General features: G+C 41.4%; 1 protein-coding gene and 1 long non-coding RNA gene across 2 annotated transcripts; both read right to left on the reverse strand.

Moving 5' to 3' along the window:
• Positions 1-2949: 2949 nt before the first annotated feature.
• LOC117784589 (protein jim lovell) lies at positions 2950-14093 on the reverse strand (the record flags this gene model as incomplete). Its single annotated transcript, XM_034622354.1, is given in 5 exon segments — positions 2950-4129; positions 7520-7651; positions 11705-12670; positions 12779-13933; positions 14036-14093. Coding segments are annotated over 5 exon segments (3456 nt in total), but the record flags the coding sequence as incomplete, so codon positions are not given.
• A 2741-nt stretch (positions 14094-16834) lies between these two features.
• Positions 16835-18663, reverse strand: LOC117785143. The gene is made up of 2 exons (XR_004617484.1): positions 18533-18663; positions 16835-16931 (listed from the first exon to the last, which is right to left on the reverse strand). It is a non-coding gene; the product is annotated as an uncharacterized LOC117785143 (long non-coding RNA).
• Positions 18664-22142: the final 3479 nt, after the last annotated feature.

Below are 22142 nucleotides of genomic sequence, written 5' to 3' on the forward strand. Positions count from 1 at the left end.
AGTTCAATGGCCAATTCAAAACGACTCTCTCAGAGAATTGAGTCACAATGCATTGAGCATAGTCGACGGTGGAGGTAGCCAAACATTTGCATAGAAATGCTAAGATAATGCGAGGACTGAGGACCAAAAGGCGGGCGACGACAAACGGCAGACGACAAACGGCAGACGACAACAATGACAAAGGCAAAAGGCCAAACAACTGGCCATGACTGACACCCCGACGAGATGATGATGTTGTATTTTGTATGTTGATGAGGTCAGAGAGACAGCCAGACTGACGCTGAGCCATGTGTCAATGTGTCTATCTGTCTGTCTGTCTGTCTGTCTGTCTGTCTGTCTGTCTGTCTGTCTGTCTGTCTGAAACTGGATTGCTAAATCACGTGCAATACAAATTAATCAAATGTTTAATGATATTTTGACTTGCAATTGAAGAATTGAACAACAAGGATGAGGAGGAGATTGAATGCACCTGCAGCGGGTATCAGGTATCATCTCTGTTTCTGATTGCAACTGGGTTGCAAACGGTGCAAAACCCACAGAAGCCACAGACCAAACCAGACAAACTCAACTCAGCTCAACTCAACTGAATACAACTGATTCTGATTCTGTTTCTGATAGCCATGTTCCATCTGTTGCCACCAGCATGAAAATTGCTGTCGCTTGGCAAACGCAGATACATTTTGCAGAGCTGAAAACAAACACAGGCACAGATACATACATATATATACATGTATGTATGTACACCTACAGCTTCAGCTAATACTACTATATAGCTACTTACACTAACAGGCAATGCTGATGTTCATTTTCCACTATTCAAGTCGAGGTCAAAGTTGGATTATTGGCTGACCATTGCCACTTTTTCTGACAGCCATTTTGGCAACTTGGTCCTCCGGCTGTTACCCGATTCATCACCAGTTTTGAGTGCACTTTGGAAAAGCCAGTTCCAGTCATACTACTACAATCAGCAAAATAAACATACATATCAAACTTGTTATGACTGACAAATTTCATGAATGAAATTAAAGGTCAATCATTTTTTTCGAATTTGTAATTCCATGCGATGAATCCGATGTTATTACTAGGAAGAGAATTCTTAAGAATTTTGGTATAATTTTAGTAATATGTCTTATGAAGCATCATTAATATTAAAACCACAAAACTTTATAGAATCTTCATTAACTTTTTAAATAAAGAATCTTATCTGCAAACACTTTTCAATTTTTGATTTTAGCGCCAAACTCTATCGAGAATAAGCTAATTGCTACAACACCTCATATGCACATATACCTATCTCGCCTAAATAGTCTATCTTACTCGCTCGCACACAAGTTTAAGTGTGAAAGAGACCGAGAGACAAGCTCACTTGACGAATTGCGCTCCACACCCAACGATTGTGTCCAGCCTAGACAAATACAACAAACTGAACGAAATGGTGGGTGACATTGCTAAGCCAGCTGTAGCAAAGACTTGTACCTGAGTAAGAACGCAAGCTAAGACACAAACCTTGCAAAACAGATGTTCATCTAGTGAAGTTATCAGTCGATATCGAAATAGCTTATCGATTATGAATAAAATTTAAGGCTTTGCCGCCACTTAGAAATCACCTAATTGTAATAAATTATTTAATTTTACTGTGAAGTAAACAGCCAGAACTTCTCCCCCCTTAGCTGCCATGCAATCTCTAGATTACTCCCTCCCCACATATTTTTCGTGAGTCTGTTTCCTTTTTGAAAAAATAGTGTTGTGTCAGATTTAAATATTGAAAAAATAATTAAGGTAATATTTAATGAATGATCTCATTTAACTTTTTATTTAATAACCTTTACTAATTATATGTATAACTTAGACAATACATTTCCATTTGTTGTGTTTTCTTTAATTATAGTTATAATTAAAATATGTTGAGCTTATAAATTATTAAAACTATGCGCGGGAGAATGAGTCACATGCCAATACCAGAATCGGCTGGTTCATTTACAAATTCAATTACAAAATGGTTTAATTGCGGGGTTTTGATTCCCTTTCATTAAGTTTACTGTTATGTTTGCTCTACACTTACACATCGACCTTTATAAATATATGTATGTATGTTTGTGAGTGAGGTGTGAATCAATCAACAACTACTCAGTATGTATTCATGAATTTCGTCTGAGTGCAGATTTCGATTTATACAGTTAGAAATTGCCTAGTGAAGAGTATGCTTAAACTACAACTAAATAATTGCCGCTGTTTCATAGAATAACATTAAAAATTTTGGTACAGTCATCGTCAATAGTTTATCAATATTATACATATAGCATATACATATAGCATATCAATAATCCAATACTACTTTGCGTTGCAAAATGTTTTCTTTTTGTTTCCAAATCGCTGCAAACTGTCGATATTGATAAATATCGATATTTATCATTTTGATTCGCGTTCTGCCTGCAACCTGAATACCCCTAATGCTGCTTGGTTTGGTTATCTTTGTGTCATATTTACAATATTCTCTTACATTTAAATAGCATGCAATAAATTTCGTTTTGATTATTTCAATCTGAGTTACACATACTTACATACATACATAATTAATAGATGTAATTAATAATAGTTTTAAATTAAATTATGTATAATCATTAATAAGTTTTAAAGTTTCAATGTATTGCCTCAAATGCTTTGTAAGCTTTGTCATATTCAATTACTTAGCTTAACATTAAAATTTAAATAAAATAATATTGAATTAAAATTATGTTTAATACTCGAAATTATAATTGGGAATAGGAACTAAAAGCACCAGCAAAATAAACACACTTAAAACGGTAGCAGAGTCAAACAAAACTAATTAAATATTTTAAATCAAATATTGTCTTTAGCATAAGAACTAAATAATTATTAATATTAATAAAGAATTCATTAATAATTACACAGTTAATTCAATTAAATAAAACATATTGCATTCAAATTTCACATCGATGTTCACAGTTAGATCAACGCTTAACTTAAGTTCGCAGCGGCGGGGGCAGCACGGGGCGTGGCACCGTCGCCGAAGCTGGAGGCGGTGGTGGAGGGGCTCCTCCCGGACCTCCTGCTCCTCCTGGTCCTCCGGCCGGCGCCTGTAGCTGCATCTGGACGCGCTTGGCCCGATATCGCTTCAGCTTGCGCCGCGCCATAAACAGGCTGGGGTTAAAGTTGAAGTCGCGACATCCGTGCGGTGGTGGAGGCGGTGGAGCGGGCGGGGAGTGAGCAGCCTCATCCAGCTCGTAGGGCGGGAAGAACATTGGGTTGGCAGCCCAATCCCGCCACATGTTTCAATCCTGCCCCGCTCCATTCGCCTGCGCCAACGTCGCCCCATTGCTGGACATCTCGCTATGGCGACGCTGCTCCAAGGCGAGGGGCAAGCCGGCGGCGAAGTCGTCGTCCATCGAGGAGGACTGCTTGGAGCCCACCGACTTGCAGTCCTCATCCATGCTGACGCCCAAGTGGTGCATGGCCACCGCCGCATGATGGCGCTCCGCCGGCGGCAGCAGATTCAGCATGCTGAGCGGCAGACCCGGAAAGCCGCCGGCAAAGTCCGGATAGAAGCCTTGCGGATTAAAGGGATTGAAGAGTGCATTGGGTCCGCCAAGTAGATCCGGCTCCGAGCTGCCACTACGCGGACCAGCTGGCGGACCCAGCGGCAGTCCCAGCTCCAGATCCAGGGGACCCAATGATCCCAGATCTCCGGGATGTGGCATTTGAGGCGGGCCACCATTGCCGCTGCCATTTGGATTACCAGAAGAGCCATTGTTGCCACCCGAACTGGAATTTCCGCCTGATCCATTCTTGTCCTTGTCCTTCTCCTTGCGCTCCTTCTTATCGCTCTTGGAGCTGCCGCCGCCGCCGCCACTGATACCCATCTGCAGCATCTCAATGGGCGGACCACTGATGCAATCCTTGCGCAGCTGCTCCAGCTTCAAGCTCTTGCCATATTTACCCCGCACATACATGAGCAACGAGTTGTAGGGTATGCCAAAGATGCGGGATGCCTGCGACGTGGTCATCTTCTTGTTCCACACATGCTGCAGTGCCTCCGTCAATTCCGTGTTGGTCCACGAACGTGGCGGACCACCGCGTGGCGCCGAATGTTGTCCTTTGGGGCGTGGCACTGTAAAAGAGAGAGAGAGAGAATGATTAGTCAAAGGCACCTGAGTCTGGGAAGGTTATCTTATAGCGACCATCTGCCTAATGTTTCAATCTTGTGGCCCATATGCTGCCCCAGACAACTTCGCTGAAAGAGTCGCCCATTGTCTGGATTGCATTGCAGTTGCCCACAGCTCATACACACCCAGCTGAGTGTACTCCTAGTTGTTGTTGTGGCACCTAGAAAGCTCTGTGGTGGTTCCCATTCCCATTCCCATACCGACTTACAGTGCCTCGCCCCGGCCTTCCATATGCAAATTACGAGCATGCACCATCGTCACATGCGCCGCCAAAACTCAATTTAGATCCACAGATATCGACCTGCCCCACAATGAGAAAAAGCCGCAGCCACACAGTCACAGTCGGAGTCGGAGTCGGAGTCTGGCTCTGACTCTGACTCTGCCACATGTTGAGATTGCTTTCAACCGATCAACCGAACAACAACTTCAACTTCAACTTCCACTTGCTGGCGCTGTGTGTGACACCAAGGAGTCGCCACTATAGATCCAGAGAGAGAGAATGAGGGGAACCATATCGAATCCTCGGTCATGGACAGTCGAATACGACGACGAATATGTGGCCAAATTTGCAGCCAACGATAATTTACAGTTTATCGCAGCTTTTCTTTTTTCTTTTTGCCTGATAACACGAATTTTTGTTGCCCAATGAAGGAGTGAAAATAAATATGTGCCTTAAGGAACAATACAAGTTCAAATTAGGGATATCAAAACTGACGCGGAGTTAGACTAAACTCAGGAATTAATGAGAATTAAGCAAGTTATTGCATATTTTGACGAACTAGAAAAACAAATATCTTGAAGTTCAACATGCTTACTCATACTCTTACTTATTATACTCTGCCAAAATCGAAAGATTTTTCATTATTGAAATTAATTAAGTATAATCTAACTAAAATAACGTAAAAATATCAGAATCATCTTTGCAATCAACTGTTTTTATATATTTTTATTTGCAGAATAATAATATTAATAAATGAATTTCAGATACACAGTCTAAGATAAAGTCTCCCTAAACTCCAATTTAAGTTTAGTACTTGAAATACCTCAGCAATCAAATGAGGGAATAAAAGCAAATATATAAATTTAACTGATGAATTTATACAAATAAACCCTACTATTAAATGGTTTTAAGTTTTTGTTTTATGTTATTTTTCATTTTTAAATTAGTTATCTTGTAATTCTCGCAGCTTATCACTTAGTTTAAAGCCCCTTGTTTACTCTATTATAATTACATTAAATATAATTCCTCACATCACAGAAATGGTATTTATATGTGCTTTGCTATTTATGTTTGTGTTGTTGCCTTTTCGAAAGGGTCACAACGTCGGTCTGACCTTTATTTCCAATGAACTGCAACAAGAACAATTTTTGTAGCTGCTTTGCAGTTCAAGTTGTTGTTGTAGTTCTTAGATGTAGTTGTTGCTGAGTTCTAATAAGGCACCTCATCGAAGTCACCAACAGTTCCCCCCAGCAGTTCAATCCCCCTTGATCCGTACACATATAAAACGAAATTTGAATTTGTTACAAATCGCAAATCACGTTTCAAGACAGAAACAACAACATCAGAGAGACATACATAGAGAGAGAGAGAGAGGTGGGGAGAGAGCGAGATAGAGCATAAAAGAGCGGCAGAAAAAACAATCGCGAAATGAACAAATGAATGTGAACAAATCAGTTAATCACACCCACACGAATACTATGAATGCAGGCCCTAGAAATGTGCTGGCTTCCCCTTTCTTCCCTGTCGTATCCCGTGTCCCGTATCCCCTGCTGGTTACTCCTTAGGCAGTGCCTGTTTAAGCCAAGTGTAGATTCTTATCAATGCGGCCAAAACCCGTTTGTCAGATTCGCAATAAAGAATATCGTGCTATACGCCAGATTTGCGCTTTTTAGCACAGTTTTATTTACTGTTTCACATTGTTGTTGCTTTTGTTGTAATTTAAGCAACGATTGTCATGGTCGGGATGAGTCTGAGATCACAGCCTGAAGATCTGTAGCTTTGTTGTGGTATTTTCTGGTATTTTACTTTGGCATGCCGAACATCTGATCACGATTCCTCTTGTTGTATTGATGAGAAAATTAAGCAATTAAATGCGATCCGAGTCGAAAGTGTGTACATGTCTGATCGAAAGATCAACGAGAGATCAGCTTCATATAGGGAATGTAAGTACTAAGTCTGCTCTCTTCTTCTCTCTCTGGCGCCAGCAACTTGAGATCTTAACTAAGTGATCTTTCATTCATAAAAACTGAGAAAAATAAAACGATCGAGCACTTAACCCATCAACGCCAGCTAACTGTCAAATAATCTGTCAAACCAAATAGCTCACATGGATCAATCCGAAAGGTAACAATCAGCGCTTAACATCCAAACTATCTCTCCTCTACGCTCCTCTCTCATTTGTCAATCACATGACAATCAAGCGAAACAGTTAATTGATTTCTGAACCACATTTTTTTTGTACATATTATGGAAATATTATTTCCCCACACACATAAAAAGATTATTAACTTTCTGAGGTTTAAATAAAAAAAGAAACAAAAACAAAAAAGCAACGATGAAAAACGAATGCATTTATGGAGCTGCCTATTTGTCAATCAAGAGAGCTATACAGGTTGGAAAAACGACGTTTACGATATGCATAGGTGCACATGTTGTTGCTGTTCATTGAAGAAAAAATAAATAAAAAATAACTAAAAAAATAAACAAACAAACAACAATTGTTATACGATCCCCAGCTCAGCCACTGAGCGCACAGGAAAACCACAAAAACAAATTTACCGCCTCACATGATCGCACGAGTGATCGCGTCTCAAAGTGATCGGAGAACTGAATGTGTATTGAAGGGAATGAAAGGAAATGAGTACGCATTGAGTACACTGTTTTTTTTTTTGTATGTGCTGCTAGATCACTGATCAGTTGAGTTTCGAAAAGGATCATTGACAGTAAATTCTTTCAGGATCTCATCAAAGATCTACTATTAGTCGGAGGCTTAAGACCAGACACCTACTTAAACGCTGTCTGTTCAGCTCAAATACGTGATCGAAAGAGCATCAACTTTTGGCTGAACTCACAGAAAAACCATCAACGAGTTCAATCAGTCAGGTGTGAAGTGCGGCACGAAATGATCTAAGGAGGGCGACTCGATGACTCGATGGCAAAGTGAACGACATGGCAATCATGTTGAATGTTCAGTGTTCAATGTTCAGTGTGCAATGCTCAATGGATTTTCGAACCTTTCTCGTTTCGTTGCAGAGTTGTGAGTTCGAATTTAAGTCTCTAAAGGTTAATTAGCTGTTTGTTTTCGATGTGCTACCAATTCTAGGGGAGTACTTACTTTTCTTTTTTAGAAACGGCGGTGGACCGCCGGGCATATCGCGTGGATCGCTCATTTCCATCAGCGGATTGTAAAGTTTGCCAGGATCAATGCCGGGGGGAAATAAGCCCAATGGTGAATCCAGACCAAACACTGTAAAACAGAGAAAAAGAAGGGGGTTTTATTATAAGCGATTGATATATTTAAAAGAATAATCCAAGTATATCACAAATAAAATTCTTCGAGTCGCTGCCAATTTGAAGAAACTTTCTATTTACAAGACGAATGCAATTTTCCTTTATATAAAACATATTGCAATTGTAAATTTTCCATAAGTGACTCATTTTCCAGCTCACTGAATAACCAGCTAACAATGCTGCAGACACGAATACACTCACTATCAAGACTTGAGTGTACTCGTAGATCTAAAGACTATTGCCAATTGACTGCTCTGGATTGTGGATTGTGGATGTGAATAGTAAACAATGGAACGTCATTATTCTATTAATATTGTACGCTTGGAGAGCACATCCTTCACATGAGTGAAACAATTGAAGCGCTGATGAGACGGCGACAGGATAAAGGATACTCAAGGATAAAGCAAATCCACAGCAACTTCAGGTGTCTACATTTGTGAGGGGGGTAACGCATAACATTGACATTGTGCGCAATGATTTCATAACTACGCGCTGAGGATTCAAGGCATAAAATACAATGTGGTGGCATACGAGTATGAATAAATGGGGATACTCGTGTATTTATTTATATCTGTTGGGCATGTTGTATCTGCAGTATAATGACACAAATAACGAGCTCGCATTGTTTGCTCCCGCGCTCTGTTCAAGTAGACATTACAACACGCTGCGTATACGTAATATGCTTTCTTTTTTCCATGCTCTTCAAACTCGCTTTGATGCCAAGCGAAATTAGTGCGGATTTCTTTTCACGTTTATCCTCAAGGGGTCTAGAACAAGACATCCATTGACTTACACACTTACACACTCACATACAACCCAACCACAAACCCACACGTCACATGCTATTAGTTCAATGATTTTCACGCCGAAATGTGACTACCAAAAAAATAAATCACATTCTTCATACGGCCAAAATAATGTTGGTAAATCTTTTTTCTACGGTTGTCTGCAATCTCTGCTGTTTGACTTGAGTCGAGTGTAAACAAGAGAGGGTATAATAGCTGAGTAGTGTCTTATGTAACAACTTAAAGAAAGCCTATGAGAATGCATATTGATAAAGCTTTTGCTTGGAGAATAGGTCAAATTATATATGTACCAAATGATAGTACACTATTTGATTTGTCCACAAACTAAGTTTATTAATTCTAATTAATTATAACATTCGGACTCTCTTCTCTTTGCAATTTTTTAAAATATAATTTATCACCAAAAAATTGTTTGCTCATAATTTTAAGTTTAAACTAAGCATCTACTTCTAAAATTATTATCTTTTTTTCAGCAAGTACCTATGGCCCTATCACTCTATTTTTTAATATTAATATATATGCAGCTAATAACTCTTAAATTTGAAATATATGAATACAATTGTTATGGTTCTCTATGTGTATCTACGTAGCTGCGGTTCTAATTTAACTTTATTTCGAACTGAAATTTAATAAATATAAATAAAGTTTTCTATAGTTAGAGTATTTTCATGGTCGTCATCGTTGTAAGTAGAATATTTCTGCATTTCTTAGCTTGACTTGACAATAATTATATCTATGAATTCACTATCTTTTTTTATCAAGTACCTATGACTTCATTAAACTACCTTTTAATATAAATGTTATTTAAAATTAAATTTAAAATATATATAAATACAATTTATATGTGCATCTATGTATTTGCTAGATTTCTAACTGAAATTTAATAAATATAAATAAAGTTTACTATGGTTAGAGTATTTTCATGGTCGTCATCGTTGTAAATAGAATATTTCTGCATTTCTTAGCTTGACTTGGGTTCTATGTATCCTTGGCTGGCATTCATTGCCTGCAGCCTGTTTATGCAGTAGTTAGCGAGTTGCCTGCCCCCCTTTTTGGATGTAGCCCCATCCCGCCCTTTGGATTGCCCTGATATGTTGGCTGAAATTTTTGTCGCATTAAAAGGTATTGCGCTTCCTGTGCTGACTGCCTTCTGATTCCATGACTTCTTTTGACTCGGCGACTCGGTATTTTCGTACAATTTTTCATATTTTTGTGCCTTAATTTATTTTATATCCTGTGTGCGCGTCGGAGACTGAGAAGTAGACGGAGACGAAGACGAAGACAGCGACTGAGTTTGAGGTCGGCAACTGGAACTGGGATTGGATCGGGTTGAGTTGAGTTGCTGGACTCCCCAAACGGATATTATTAATATGAATATCGCGCGACTTATATGCAAAGTTTTATACGAATAGGGAAACGACGGCGATGACAGGACGAGGACACAGAGTACAAATACAGTACAGAATACAGGACTCAGGACTCTAGAGTTGGGACTCTGTATTTTTATTTATGCCGCCGACGCTGCCAAAGTTGTTTGCCAAAAGGTTTAAGTTGCAGAAATGTGTGTGTGTGTGTGTGTGTGTGGCATACTTTAAACACAACACGTGCAACACACTCTGTTGACTGTGTGGGCGTGGCAGTGGAAAGTTGTCTGTGTGGCAACTTAAAAGTCATTTGACTAAACGTCTGCTGACAGTTTGAACTCGCCATAGACTCACACACACACACACACACACATGGTTCACATGTTGCCAAGACACAACATAAATTTGTTGCACGCAACTCTACCGACTGAAACTGTAGCTGCTTCCTCCCTCACCTCCCTCTAAGCCTGTGGAGCTCTATTCGTGGTCTTTGTGCGCCCGCCTCGGGTGACATAAATATAAAAAATCATATATAAACCGCAATTGAATTTATTTCGACTGCAACTTGCAAGTTTGCAACAACCACAAATGCAACTCTTAGCTGCCATTCCCATTCTCCTTTCGATTCCCAATGGTTGTGAGCTTCTACCCTAGACAACGTCAGCAGAGCTGGGGAACGGAAAATACCTCTCTAATAGAGAGTCTCTATGGGGTTGAGGCAATAACTAAACTGTCAAATTATTAGGTGCACTTGCAAACTCGCCACATTTCAGTTGCATTCACATATTTCTTATGAGCTGTCAACAGCCAGGAATTGTTTATGACTTAATTAGATATGAAACCCAAACAAAAGGGACTAGGGAAAAATGTTATGTAAAATATTAAAAAGGGTAAGTTTAAATAAGTGGAAGTAGAAAGCAAACAAAATAAATTGATTTGTAATATTTAAAATTAAGTAAGACAGAAGAGAATAAATATAGATGAATATTCTGAGAGTAGTTATGAAAAATAATCATAAGACTCGTTAGACATTTTATTTTGTTCAAACAATAATTTTGCGGGAGAATTATAATGGAACATTCCTGATATAGGAAATAAGGGAATAGTTAAGGAATTCTCTTTATGTTTCTCTCAATAATAATTTCTTTTTATTTATATTTTATTTGAGCTCAAAAATAAAAACTTTTCGTACATATTGTAGTATATATGAATCATAATTTTATTTGCCAAAAATTCCTTTTAAACTAAATGCATTCTATTTAAAAAAAAACTGTCAATAAAGTGAGATATGCAAAAGGCACAACAAGTCGAATAAAAATTCTTCGAGATAAAGTGTGAATCTCCCAGGGAAAGAAGGAGGCGGGACTGGGAAAGGACCCTAATACGTTTAAAGGCTTTGCGACAGCTTTGGCCATGGCAACGGCAACGGCAGCAACTGCAGGACCAAAGCAAAGGATGCTTATGCAGTTGGTGCCACTTTGATGTTGTCAGCACAGAAACAAGGATGCAGGATATGGACAGGGAGAGGGACAGACAAACATGCCACATGTTGCATGCAGTGTGGCGCTGAGTGGCAGCTTATTAAATGTGAAGTCGCTGTGAAAGCTGAGCGCGTACGTGAGGACATCAAGGAGTCGAAGAGTCAAGTAGTGAAGGAGTCAAAGAAGCAGGACTGCGATTACTGGGACTTCCGCTTGTTTTTCTTCAATTTGACAGGACGAAGGGCAGTTTGAGAGGGCTGTGGACAGCCGTAATGTGCTTAGACAGCAACAGGATGCAGGCAGGATGTGTGCATCCGGCTAACCCAGTGACCTCAAAGGATAAGAGCATTTTACTTACTGTGCGGCGGCGTTAGCGTTAACGCCGAGGACATGCCAGGAAAGGGCAGCGGCGATGGCGGATGCGGCTGTCCGTCCGGCGGATTATAGTGTCCGGGTAAACTCATTGGTGACGTGGGCGCGAATTCCTTACAAAAATCCTTGCCAAAATCCTTGCCAAACTCCTTGCCAAACTCCTTGCCAAACTCCTTGCCAAACTCCTTGCTCAGCCGATTCATGCTCTCTTCCAGCCGCTCATGCGGCGCCTGACCCGGCGGACATCCCGATCCCGGCATACCATTGTGCCCCCCAAAGGGCGGCAATCCCATGGGCCCCAACAGATTGCTGGCAAATGCATTGTGCTCCCGCTGCATCGCCTGCTCCCGGGTCTCTCGGGGATCCCGCGGCTCCCGCTGATGCATTGCAGCCGCAGCGGCGGCAGCGGCCAGCGACATTTCCATCTGATGCTCCATGTGGTGGAAAGGATGCTCGCCGGCGCCTGCAGCGGCCACAGCGGCAGCGGCGGCTGCATGCATTTGCGCCTCCAGCGCCTCCATGTGGCAGGGCGGACTGTCGGGCAGGCCGGGAGGACGCAGACCTGGCGGGGGAAAGGATAGCATGCCATTGTTGCCAGGTGCACAGGAAGTGGGCGTGTGGTTGGGCGTTGATGTTGCATTCGGCTTGGCGTTCAACTGTCTGATGTCCTTCAAGGACAACATGATGCGCTGATTGTTGTCCTGCAGTTTGCTGCTGTTGTTATTGTTGTTGATGTTGTGGTTGTTGTTGTGGTTGTTGTTGCTCTCGCCATCCGAGGAATGCGAGTTGTTGCTCGTATCCTTGTCCTTCTTGGTGGTGCAGAGATCCTCGGGTCCGTCGCTGGGACAGGGCGACATGGCGGCTGCATTGGCGGCGGCAACCGCCGCCTGTCGACGCAACTCGTTGGTCGTGTGTATAAGCTCTTCAATGTCCTGCTCGTCCTCGTCCTCGTCCTGTTCATGATCGTGATCGCGATCGTGATCGTGCTCATTGTCGCGATCATGCTCCTCCTGATCATGCTCCTGCTCTTGCTCATGATCGTGACCCTGATCATGATCGTGATCTTGATCCTCGTCTTCCTCTTCATCTAGCTCCTGATCTCGCTGTTGATTGTTGCTCTCGGGAATGGATAGCCGCGTTCTCTCCTGCTGCTCAGTTTCTACGCTCTCCGCCTCTGGCTCATTGGCTTCTCCTCTCTGTGCTTGCTCGTCCTGGGACATTGGACTGTCCTCCTCACGCGGGCGCTTCTCGCTTGGCTCCTGCTCCTGCTCCTCCCGCAGCTCGTGCTTGATCACAGTTTGCAGCGTTTCCATCGACGCATCCGGCTTGTTGAGCGCAAAGTCGTGAGGCACATCGCCGGACCGACGTCTGGGACGCGCCTGCTTGCGTCGTGGCATTGGCGAACTGCCACCTAGCTCCTGATCACTCTCCTGCTCCCGCTCATACTCCTGCTCCCGCTTGCGCCGTAGACTGAGCGCCGCCATGGCGCTGGCCGGATTACCAAAGAGTCGAGAAGGCATGATCAGTTTGCCAGCCGCTGGCCTCACCATGGAAGGTGAGTCGTCCTCAAAGCTGGAGGAGAGCAGCGAGGCATCCAGCAGGTGGAAATCGTCGGGCGAGGCGGCTGGCGTGGGCGTGTGCTCCGGCACAGAGCTCTCCACAAGGCCGCGTACCTGCAAGGACTCTCCCGCCTGGATGAGGGTCTGCAGCCGCTGCTGGGGCACACTGATCTCGCCGCGATACATGAAGTCCACAATGGCCTGGACGACCCAGCCGCGGAAGTCCTTGAGGACGATGACGGGATGCTTGCACGGCGTCTCGGCGAAGACGCGCTGGAAGAAGGGCGAGCAGGCGGACAGGACCATTTTGTGGGCACGAATCGAGGTCTCGGCACAGACCAGGGTCACATCCACCAGGGTCTTGGTCTGCAGGAGGCCATCGAAGGCGCGCAGTATGTGATTCTGATGGTTGTTCCAGCGCAGACTGTAATGATCCTGCGGGGCCGCTGAGGTGCCTCCAATTCCAGTGGGCGTGGCAGGTGGACTGTGTGTCGTCGTTGCTGTTGTTGCTACAGCTGCTGATGTTGTTGTTGTTGCCGCCATTGCCGCTGTTGCTGTGGCAGCCAGTGTTGTTGTGGCCGTTTGACTCATGTTCAGCGGCAACGGCGGCGGCGTGGGCGGCGTTGTGGGCGGTGTGGCGTGCATTGATGGATGGGCGTGGCTGTGCGAAGGTGGCGGCAACTGATGATGATGCGCATGCTGATGATGATGATGTTGTTGCTGATGATGATCCATGCCAGGCATTGGCGTTGTTGTTGTCGTCGTTGGCGGCTTGGCAAGTAGCGGCAGCGGCAACGGCAGAGGCAGCGGCAACGCTAGCGGCGCTGACGCCACCTGGCGGCCGTAGTCGTTCATGTGCAACGCCAGCGGCAGCGACGTCAGTTTGCAGCGTTTTATCAGCTCCTCGGCGTCCTTTAACATGCCCCGGCAACCGTTGCTTCTCTTCTCGCCAAAGTCACGTGTCGTGCCTCAAAGTTGCTGCACTCCGTTTGCTGTCTGCTAAAAAGAGAGTGAGAAAGAGAGAGAGAGAGAGAGAGAGATAGTGAGTAAGAGGGGCATAAGCAGGAGCTTAAGGATAATGCGTTGTATAATGTATTCAAGCTCTGTACTCCTGACATATGCCATCTCGTGTATGTGCTGTGATAATATGTTAATGAGTCGCGGCATATATCATCTTTTCTTCCCATCCCCTACCGTTCCCTCCTCCCCCCTTCTGTGCCTCATTTTCGGCAAATCCCAAGCACAACAATGAGCAAAACAATGCATAGCAAAAGCCAACAGCAGGGAGAATGAAAAAGCAGGCAGGATACAGGAGACAGGAGACAGGACAGAGAGTAACGCACATGAAGCAATCACAGTTGGCTACGTGTCGTGTCGCGTATCCTTGAGGATATCACATGCAGATGTGTGATGTGTGATAATGGCTCACTCATCTCCACCCATCTGTCTGTCTGACTGCCTGCATGTCCTTCTGTGGCCCACTCTCGTTCTATGTGTGCGTCTGTGTTATTGTTTATCTCACAAACATTGACACATGGCTCTGAATATGCAAAGTTTTCATAAATTTCATAATATTTTAAAATGCTTAAAATAATATAATATTTTAAAAATAAATATTTCGATTGGTATAATACAAATAAAATATTTAATTTGTTACTTGCAGCTATATAATACAGTTAATTTTTTTTTTATTATTATTATTATTGTTATGGGCACGCTACATGCTACTTATAACATTTTTATTGCAATTTCTTGAATTAACAGAACAGATAAGTTATAGATTATTAAACACATGGCAGGGTTCGAACCCAGTTATTTTTCAAACTTTAGTTCTGGTTGTGTAAAAGGTCGGCAACACACATACAGTTAATGTATTTCTATTTTTTTCACATAATACTTCTATAGGTTTGATCTAGATCACACTGATTAACATTAAGCTTAGGTAATTCATAGCTCTGTTTATTTAACTTCCAAAAAATTAATTTAATTCTTAATCAGTACACAAATACCGTTTATTGATCAAATTTCTTAATGCTTCTTTTCAAAAATGTTTATATAGTACAAGTTTAAGTGCTTTGTTACCACTGTGCGCTGCTGAGCTTTTTTTCGCATGTCGCTGCGTGGCATCTAATTAATTCAGCAACTGTCTAGCGTAGCGTGGCATGGTGTGGCATGCCCCTTAACGCTCCTTACGTACCCCTTCCAAAGCCTGCCCGGCGTTGCAAGCTGCGTGTGTGAATTTTAAAAAGAGGCGGCAGCTGACTGACGTCCCGGCGACTGACATTCCCGAGTCAGACGCAGTTAGTCAAATGCCAATTCCAATTTCAATCCCTAACCCATAGACTAACCCGAAACCGAGGGCAGGGAGACATCTTCATTGCTTTCGAGAGACGACTGTTGGATGCAAAATTAAAAAAGTTTACTTTTGCCCCGGTGAAAGCAAAATAAACATTTTTATTTGCCGTTTGTTGCAGCGTCTTCATCTTGCAGCGGTTAAGCGGTTGCAAGTTGGCGCCAGAGACCGAAACCGCATATTAACACATGCTGCTGTTGCCAGTCGACGACAGGATGCGGCACAAGGACACCCACGCTCGGATGCAACAATGTGCAATTAGCAAGCATGCGGCAAGCGGCATGCGGCAAGTGGGATGCAGCAACTCTTTTTTTCTTGCAACTCATTTGCGGTTGTCAACTGAAGCTGAAGCCGTCAACATTTTTATTTATTTACTCGCGACGCTAAAAGCGACACACTTTACTTGCCACTTGCCACCTGCCACCTGAAATGCGGCACAGAGTGGGGCAGATGGAAGAGTTACTCGAGTTTTTAATTAATGTCGAAGTAAGTCAGTCAACGTAGCTTTTTTAAACATACGGATTCGGGTTTAAGGCGGTCACTAGAACCAAAACAGTGAGAAAATGCAAGATTTGAATTAAATTGGGATGTTATTTTCAAAATTTAGTCATTTCTGATTATTGTAAGATCTTGAGAAAAGATCAGCTGGACTCTGAAGTGGGTTTAGTTATATGGATTTGGGATTAGTTTAATTTAGAAAAGCTTTCATTGTATAATTATTCAAAATTTCAATAATGGGCTATTTAATCCGAGAAAGCTTCTTTATTAATATTAAAGATGATTGTTTTTCATATAATAATCAATGGAACTTATAAATTCTTTTACTTTATGACCTGGACCTCTCCGTCAGTTGCTACTGACACTAAACTATGTTTTTTTTTTACCCACATACTTTTCGTGGGTCTGATATGCATATCTTTCCTATACAAAGTGAAGGTGTTACGCAACCACATTATTTAAATGTTTATAAAAAAAAAAAATTGTGAATTGATAGTTTCCAACCGTATTCGATCAATAAATCTCTTTAAAATTGCTCAATAAAATCATTTAGATATCCTTAAATTTTTAAATATAAACTTGACACATTTTATTATTCAGATAAATATCATTTTTTTATTTAGGCATTTACTTTCTACGTACCATTCGAATGTTCTGAGTCTTTTCCTTAAAAATATCCGTTTAAGCTCTTTTGTTTATATTTTTATCAATAGTCTTGCATTTGCATTGCATACAAATTGATCAGATTATCATAGAATTTACGGCACAGTTCTAAACACTCGTTAGCATTTCGTATGGTTTAACTGGAATCACAAATTGCGTATTTGAAATGAGATATGCATATTGAACTATTGTGTTATTATTGTGTTTCACATGTGTTTTTATTATCGCTATTCAGGCAGTACACACTCAAATAGTAAAGATCACATACGTTTCGAGTTCTGGTTTTGGTTCTGGTTCTGGGTTCGATTTTATAAAAACAGAAACTGCGCGTACGCGTCGAGGGTTTGCCACAAACTGACTGAAAGAAATGCAAATAAATGCGCAGCAAGTTGAAACTACGCTTCATATGTGGATATGGATATGTATATAGTAGACGGAGGTAGCGCTATAGATAGAGGGAGAATGAGAGGTAGAGCGATAGAGCTAGAGCAGCCCTCACCATGCAAAAAGCATCCCGCACCCTCAAATGGCAACATACACACACACACACACCCTTGGTTTACACATATGTCTGTGTGTGTGTGTGTGTGCGTGTGTGCGGTGTGTGTTTGTGTGGTCAGGATCAGTGCTCGCTCTCAACTTGCTCTCGCGTTCGGCACGCCACAATTTTCCATGTTTTGCAGGTGATAATCAGGTGTGTGTTGACACATACACACACTGAAGTAAATAAACACTGCTTGTAAATAATACAGCAGGTACACGATAGGCAGAACAAAGGTCCTTGCACAGGTATTTTTACTGCTCCTAAATGGCCGCTGACAGATCAATTTGTGGGCTATAAACGAAGACCAGTACTCTCTTAATTTGTGTGTGTGTGTGTGTGTGTGAGTGAGTGTTGAGGGATCGAATCTCAATTTGGATAGCTAAATTCACGGAACTGTTTGGATTTCATTCGAAAAATCCGCGTTTTATGATAGGCGCGATAACCAAAACACAATTTTAAGTCTTTGTCTCGAAACAGTACACAATTCAGTTTGTTTTTGGTATAGTAAATCCATTTATTATTTTAAAGGATTTATTTTGTATTTTATTAAAAAATTTAAAGCAATAGTTGCAATACACAGATATCTTTTGAATACATATTTTTAAAGCAAATAAAAAGTACTAAAATAATTTATAAATGGAACCAAACATATGGTAATTTTCAATTATTTTAATATCCGTTATTTTTCTTAAAATATATCAACTAAAACCTTTTAAGTTTCCAATTCATTTAGATTTCAGTAACTTCAGATAGTTTTCATTTAGTGCTAAAAAATAATTCCATTTATAATTATATTTTTAATTTATTCTTATGGATTTATTTTAGAAACTTTTGAATTATGTTTTCACTGCTTTGGAAATTAATAGTTTTATATTTTCGACCGATTTTATTTAGTTAGATTTATATATTTCATTTTTCTTTCAAGTTTTTCTTTATAACCATTTTCATATTTTTAAAAATTTTTAATTACCATTTTATTATGCCATTTTCTATAGAAACTTTCGAAAACTTGATTAAAACTGATTTATTTTTGTTGTTGTTAATGTTTTTAAATTCCCGTAGCTTTCATCCTTTTTTTTTATCCTCAAAAAAACACGTCCATCTTCAGGCAACGCACACAGACAACTGTCTTAGGAGCTGTCTTCGTACAGTTTTTTTTGCCATTCACATGTGAGTGCACGAAATTTTATCACATACTTTCGAAAAAGAGTTAACGGTATATTTTGGCGTCGGCACGAAGTCTTCACGGTTATGTTAACGCCTCGTAAGTGTGCGTACGAGTGTGTGTTTGTGTGTGTGTGTGTGTGAGAGTGAGTGTGTCCTGCGGTCGCGTGTATGTTTCGAACCGTTCAAACGTCACGAAGCGACTAATTCAAATGATGTCGGCCCGAAAAAACAGATATGCGAGCCAAAGGCAACGGCGACAGCAGCGCCAACGACGACTGCGACGTCGGCAGAAGCGTCACACACACGCGACACCCACCCCCCTTCACCCCCTCAACCACCACCCCCGCAATCGGCAGTCCACCCTTCCCGCCCACGTGCGCGCACACGTATGAGCAGGCGAGGCACAAACAACAAACAGCATGCGAAACACATGAGGATGCTCGATGCTCGATGCCCGATGTTCGGGATGGATGATAGAACGTTACGACGCACGAGTAACGGTAACGCTGACGCCAACGCCAGCGTTAACTTCGACGCTGGCAGCGACGTTTTTACTCCTTCGTCATATAAAATATATTTTTTGCCTTATCACAACAACAAGGAGAAGAACCAGTCGAAGTCCTCGCACGTCACGTACACCGAAAAAAATTTATTATATGTGTGTGTGTGTGTGTGTGAGAATACGAAATACATTTGCATACACATGCGTAGCAAAGCCGAAGTCAAAGCAGCCAGCAGCCGAGTGGCCGCCTTCGACACGAAGCGTACGAGCAAAATAAAAGTGGAAAGAAGAGCGACACGAAAGAGCGACGCACCCACACACACACATACATACATACATACATACGTGGCATGTGGAGCTTTGGCTGCTCGTAAAGAGTAATAGCCACCACCAGCACCAACACCACCAACAACAACGACAACAACAGCAACAACAACAACTGAGTAGTCGTCACCCACCCCCGTTGACGTCGCCTCGTTGGCTCACATGGAGTTAACACTCATACACACATACAAACAGCGCAGTTGTCACACGTTGGCAGCGACGTCGGCGCCAACTGCGCGTGAGTGTAACATTTTTCATAAAAGGGGCGCCAGCAGCGCTGCCAGCGTCGACATATCCTTTTTGGCCAGCGTCAGCTTATGGAAAATACGAAAACTCAAAGCAGTGAGTTGAGTTTTTGCTTTCCAGTTGTATTTGTGGCAACAGCAACAACAACAACAGCAACAGCGAGCGAGCGAGCGAGCGAGAGGCAGTGTTAGAGCGAGCAAGCAAACGAGTGAGAGAGAGCACGCGTGTGAGTGAGAGAAAGTGCGCATATTGAAGGATATATGTGAGTGTAGGTGTATGTATGTAACCTACTCGTACGTGGCGCTCTGTCTGTCTCTATATGTTGGTGTGTGTGTGTGTGTGTGGCGCTCACATGCAAAGCTTTTTTGCTGCCACACACACACAACTCTTCTGCTCATCTGCCAGTGACTGCGACGCTGGCAGCGCTGCCTTGCACTCTGTCGCTGCTTTTTGTTGATTGTTGTTGTTTTTGTTATTATTACAGTTGTTGTTATTGTTATTGCCAAAGCTTTTCCAGCTGCTGTTGCTATTGCTATTGCTATTGCTATCTCTGTCGCATGTGCTCGCCTTTTTGTATGTTATCTGTTCCTTCTAGTCCTTGTATTCCCTGTATTCTCAGCATGCGAGCTGCGTTTTACTTTTACATAAGCTCAACACGACGCTGAGGCTGACGCTGACGTTGACGTTGGCGCAGCTCCAGCAAAAGGAAAACAACAAAATATAAAATCATATACACAACATATTACACACACACACACTGGCAGTGCATATGCATATGTGTGTCTCGCTCTGGCATGTGTGCAAAAGAGAAATGCGAAAAAAAATATAACGACTCCGATGGTCGGAAAAACCAACCCCTAACCTCACTGATTTCAGGACAAAAAAAAAATAAATGAAAAGAGAAAAAGAAAAACTCGATGGAAAATGACAAACATACGAGTATATATATACATATAGGGGGAGGGTTAGCATGTGTGCGTGTGTGTGTGTGTGTGCGACATATGAGCACTTTTTGCAACATTTCGATTTGTTGGCGGTTTCTCTCTTACACAGAAACACTCACACATATACACTTTAGTACATAGGGTGTACATATGTGACGGTTAAAAACGCCCACATGTGTGTATGGCTGGATTAGCTGAGGTCACCACATTGGCTGAGGCGATGTGATTGAGACCCTCGCATTGGGAAGAGGGGATGTCCTTATGGTAGACAGCCCAATATATGTTATTATTCTTATTCATTTACTGAACACGCTTAAATATTATTTTTCCATTCTTTATCGAGGGCACCCATATGTATGTATGTACGTGTATTGGAGACTTAGCTGGAGTCTAAACATTACCAATTAATTTTGAATCTTTATCAAATGTTGTGGTACAATTAGTACACTTAAAAAATTTTATTTTAAGATATTATTATATTTATACGTACTATTAAAATAAAAATGAATAGATATATTTAAATTTTACTAATACTTATAAGATGTCTAAATTTAAAAATTTATACTAATACCAATTCTAACACTCAGTGAAATGGAAACGATTTTCTGGATTTTCCGAAATTCAGGCAACAAATGTTGGATCATTTAACAATTTCTTTTAATTTTATCAGACTTTCATACTTTAAAATTGTGGTTATTATTTCAGTTTTAATTTTAAATTTTAATTTTTAGACCTTTTTCATAATATTATTGTGACTTTTCTTAGTTGACAATAAATAAATAAACAAAATATTTAAATTTTATTTAATGAAAAAACTTGCAATCCATTAGCATAGAGATTATCACTTAAAATACAATTTTCTTAAAGTCCATTCTCCAACTGAAAATAGGTAGAATTGTATGCGATTCTTTCTGTGCTACATTATCCTTTTATCCAAAAGTTGCTGGCTCTCATTTGATGTCTATTAATTGTTTGCTTTTTTATTGTTCTCTCTCTCTCGTTCTCTGTCTCTTTATCAGCTTTGCACAATGTTTTGTGAATTTTGTTTGCCAACACTTTTCTCATTTTCTCATTTTCATTTCGTGCGCCTTCTATTCTTTTAGTTCATTTACATTTTATGATTTGTTTGCCTGCGCTTTGTTTTTCACGTTTTTCGCCATAAATATTAATTGTTTTTCTTCGATTTTTACTTTTCGCCATTCTCTCGGTGCCAGCTTGCTGGAGGTGCTGCTTCACCGCCAGCAGGGAGCCAGATGCCTTAGTATTGTGGCACCCCTCGCTCCTCGCCCCTCTCTAGGCGCTGTCAGGTCGCACCTTTCATTGTTGGTGTCTCGCCTGCTCTCTTTGTTTGGGGGCCGACAGAAACCCAACCGAAACTGAACTTGCTCTTCAAGACAAATAAAGTAGGTTTTGTTTTCAGCCATTACTCTTATTTGTTTTTTCTTTTTGACAAACTTTTCTTGAATTTAATAACTTGAATTTATATTTAAGTTGATTTTAGCGCTTTGGTAAATTGAAATAAATCCAATTTCTATGTGCGAGTTGTCGAAAATAATTGAAATTGCATGCAGCTATGCAACTGATGGATAGATTTTATTATTACTTGTGAATATGTGAATATTTA

This window comes from Drosophila innubila (genome assembly GCF_004354385.1).
Source record: "Drosophila innubila isolate TH190305 chromosome 2R unlocalized genomic scaffold, UK_Dinn_1.0 1_C_2R, whole genome shotgun sequence".
Taxonomy (NCBI): domain Eukaryota; kingdom Metazoa; phylum Arthropoda; class Insecta; order Diptera; family Drosophilidae; genus Drosophila; species Drosophila innubila.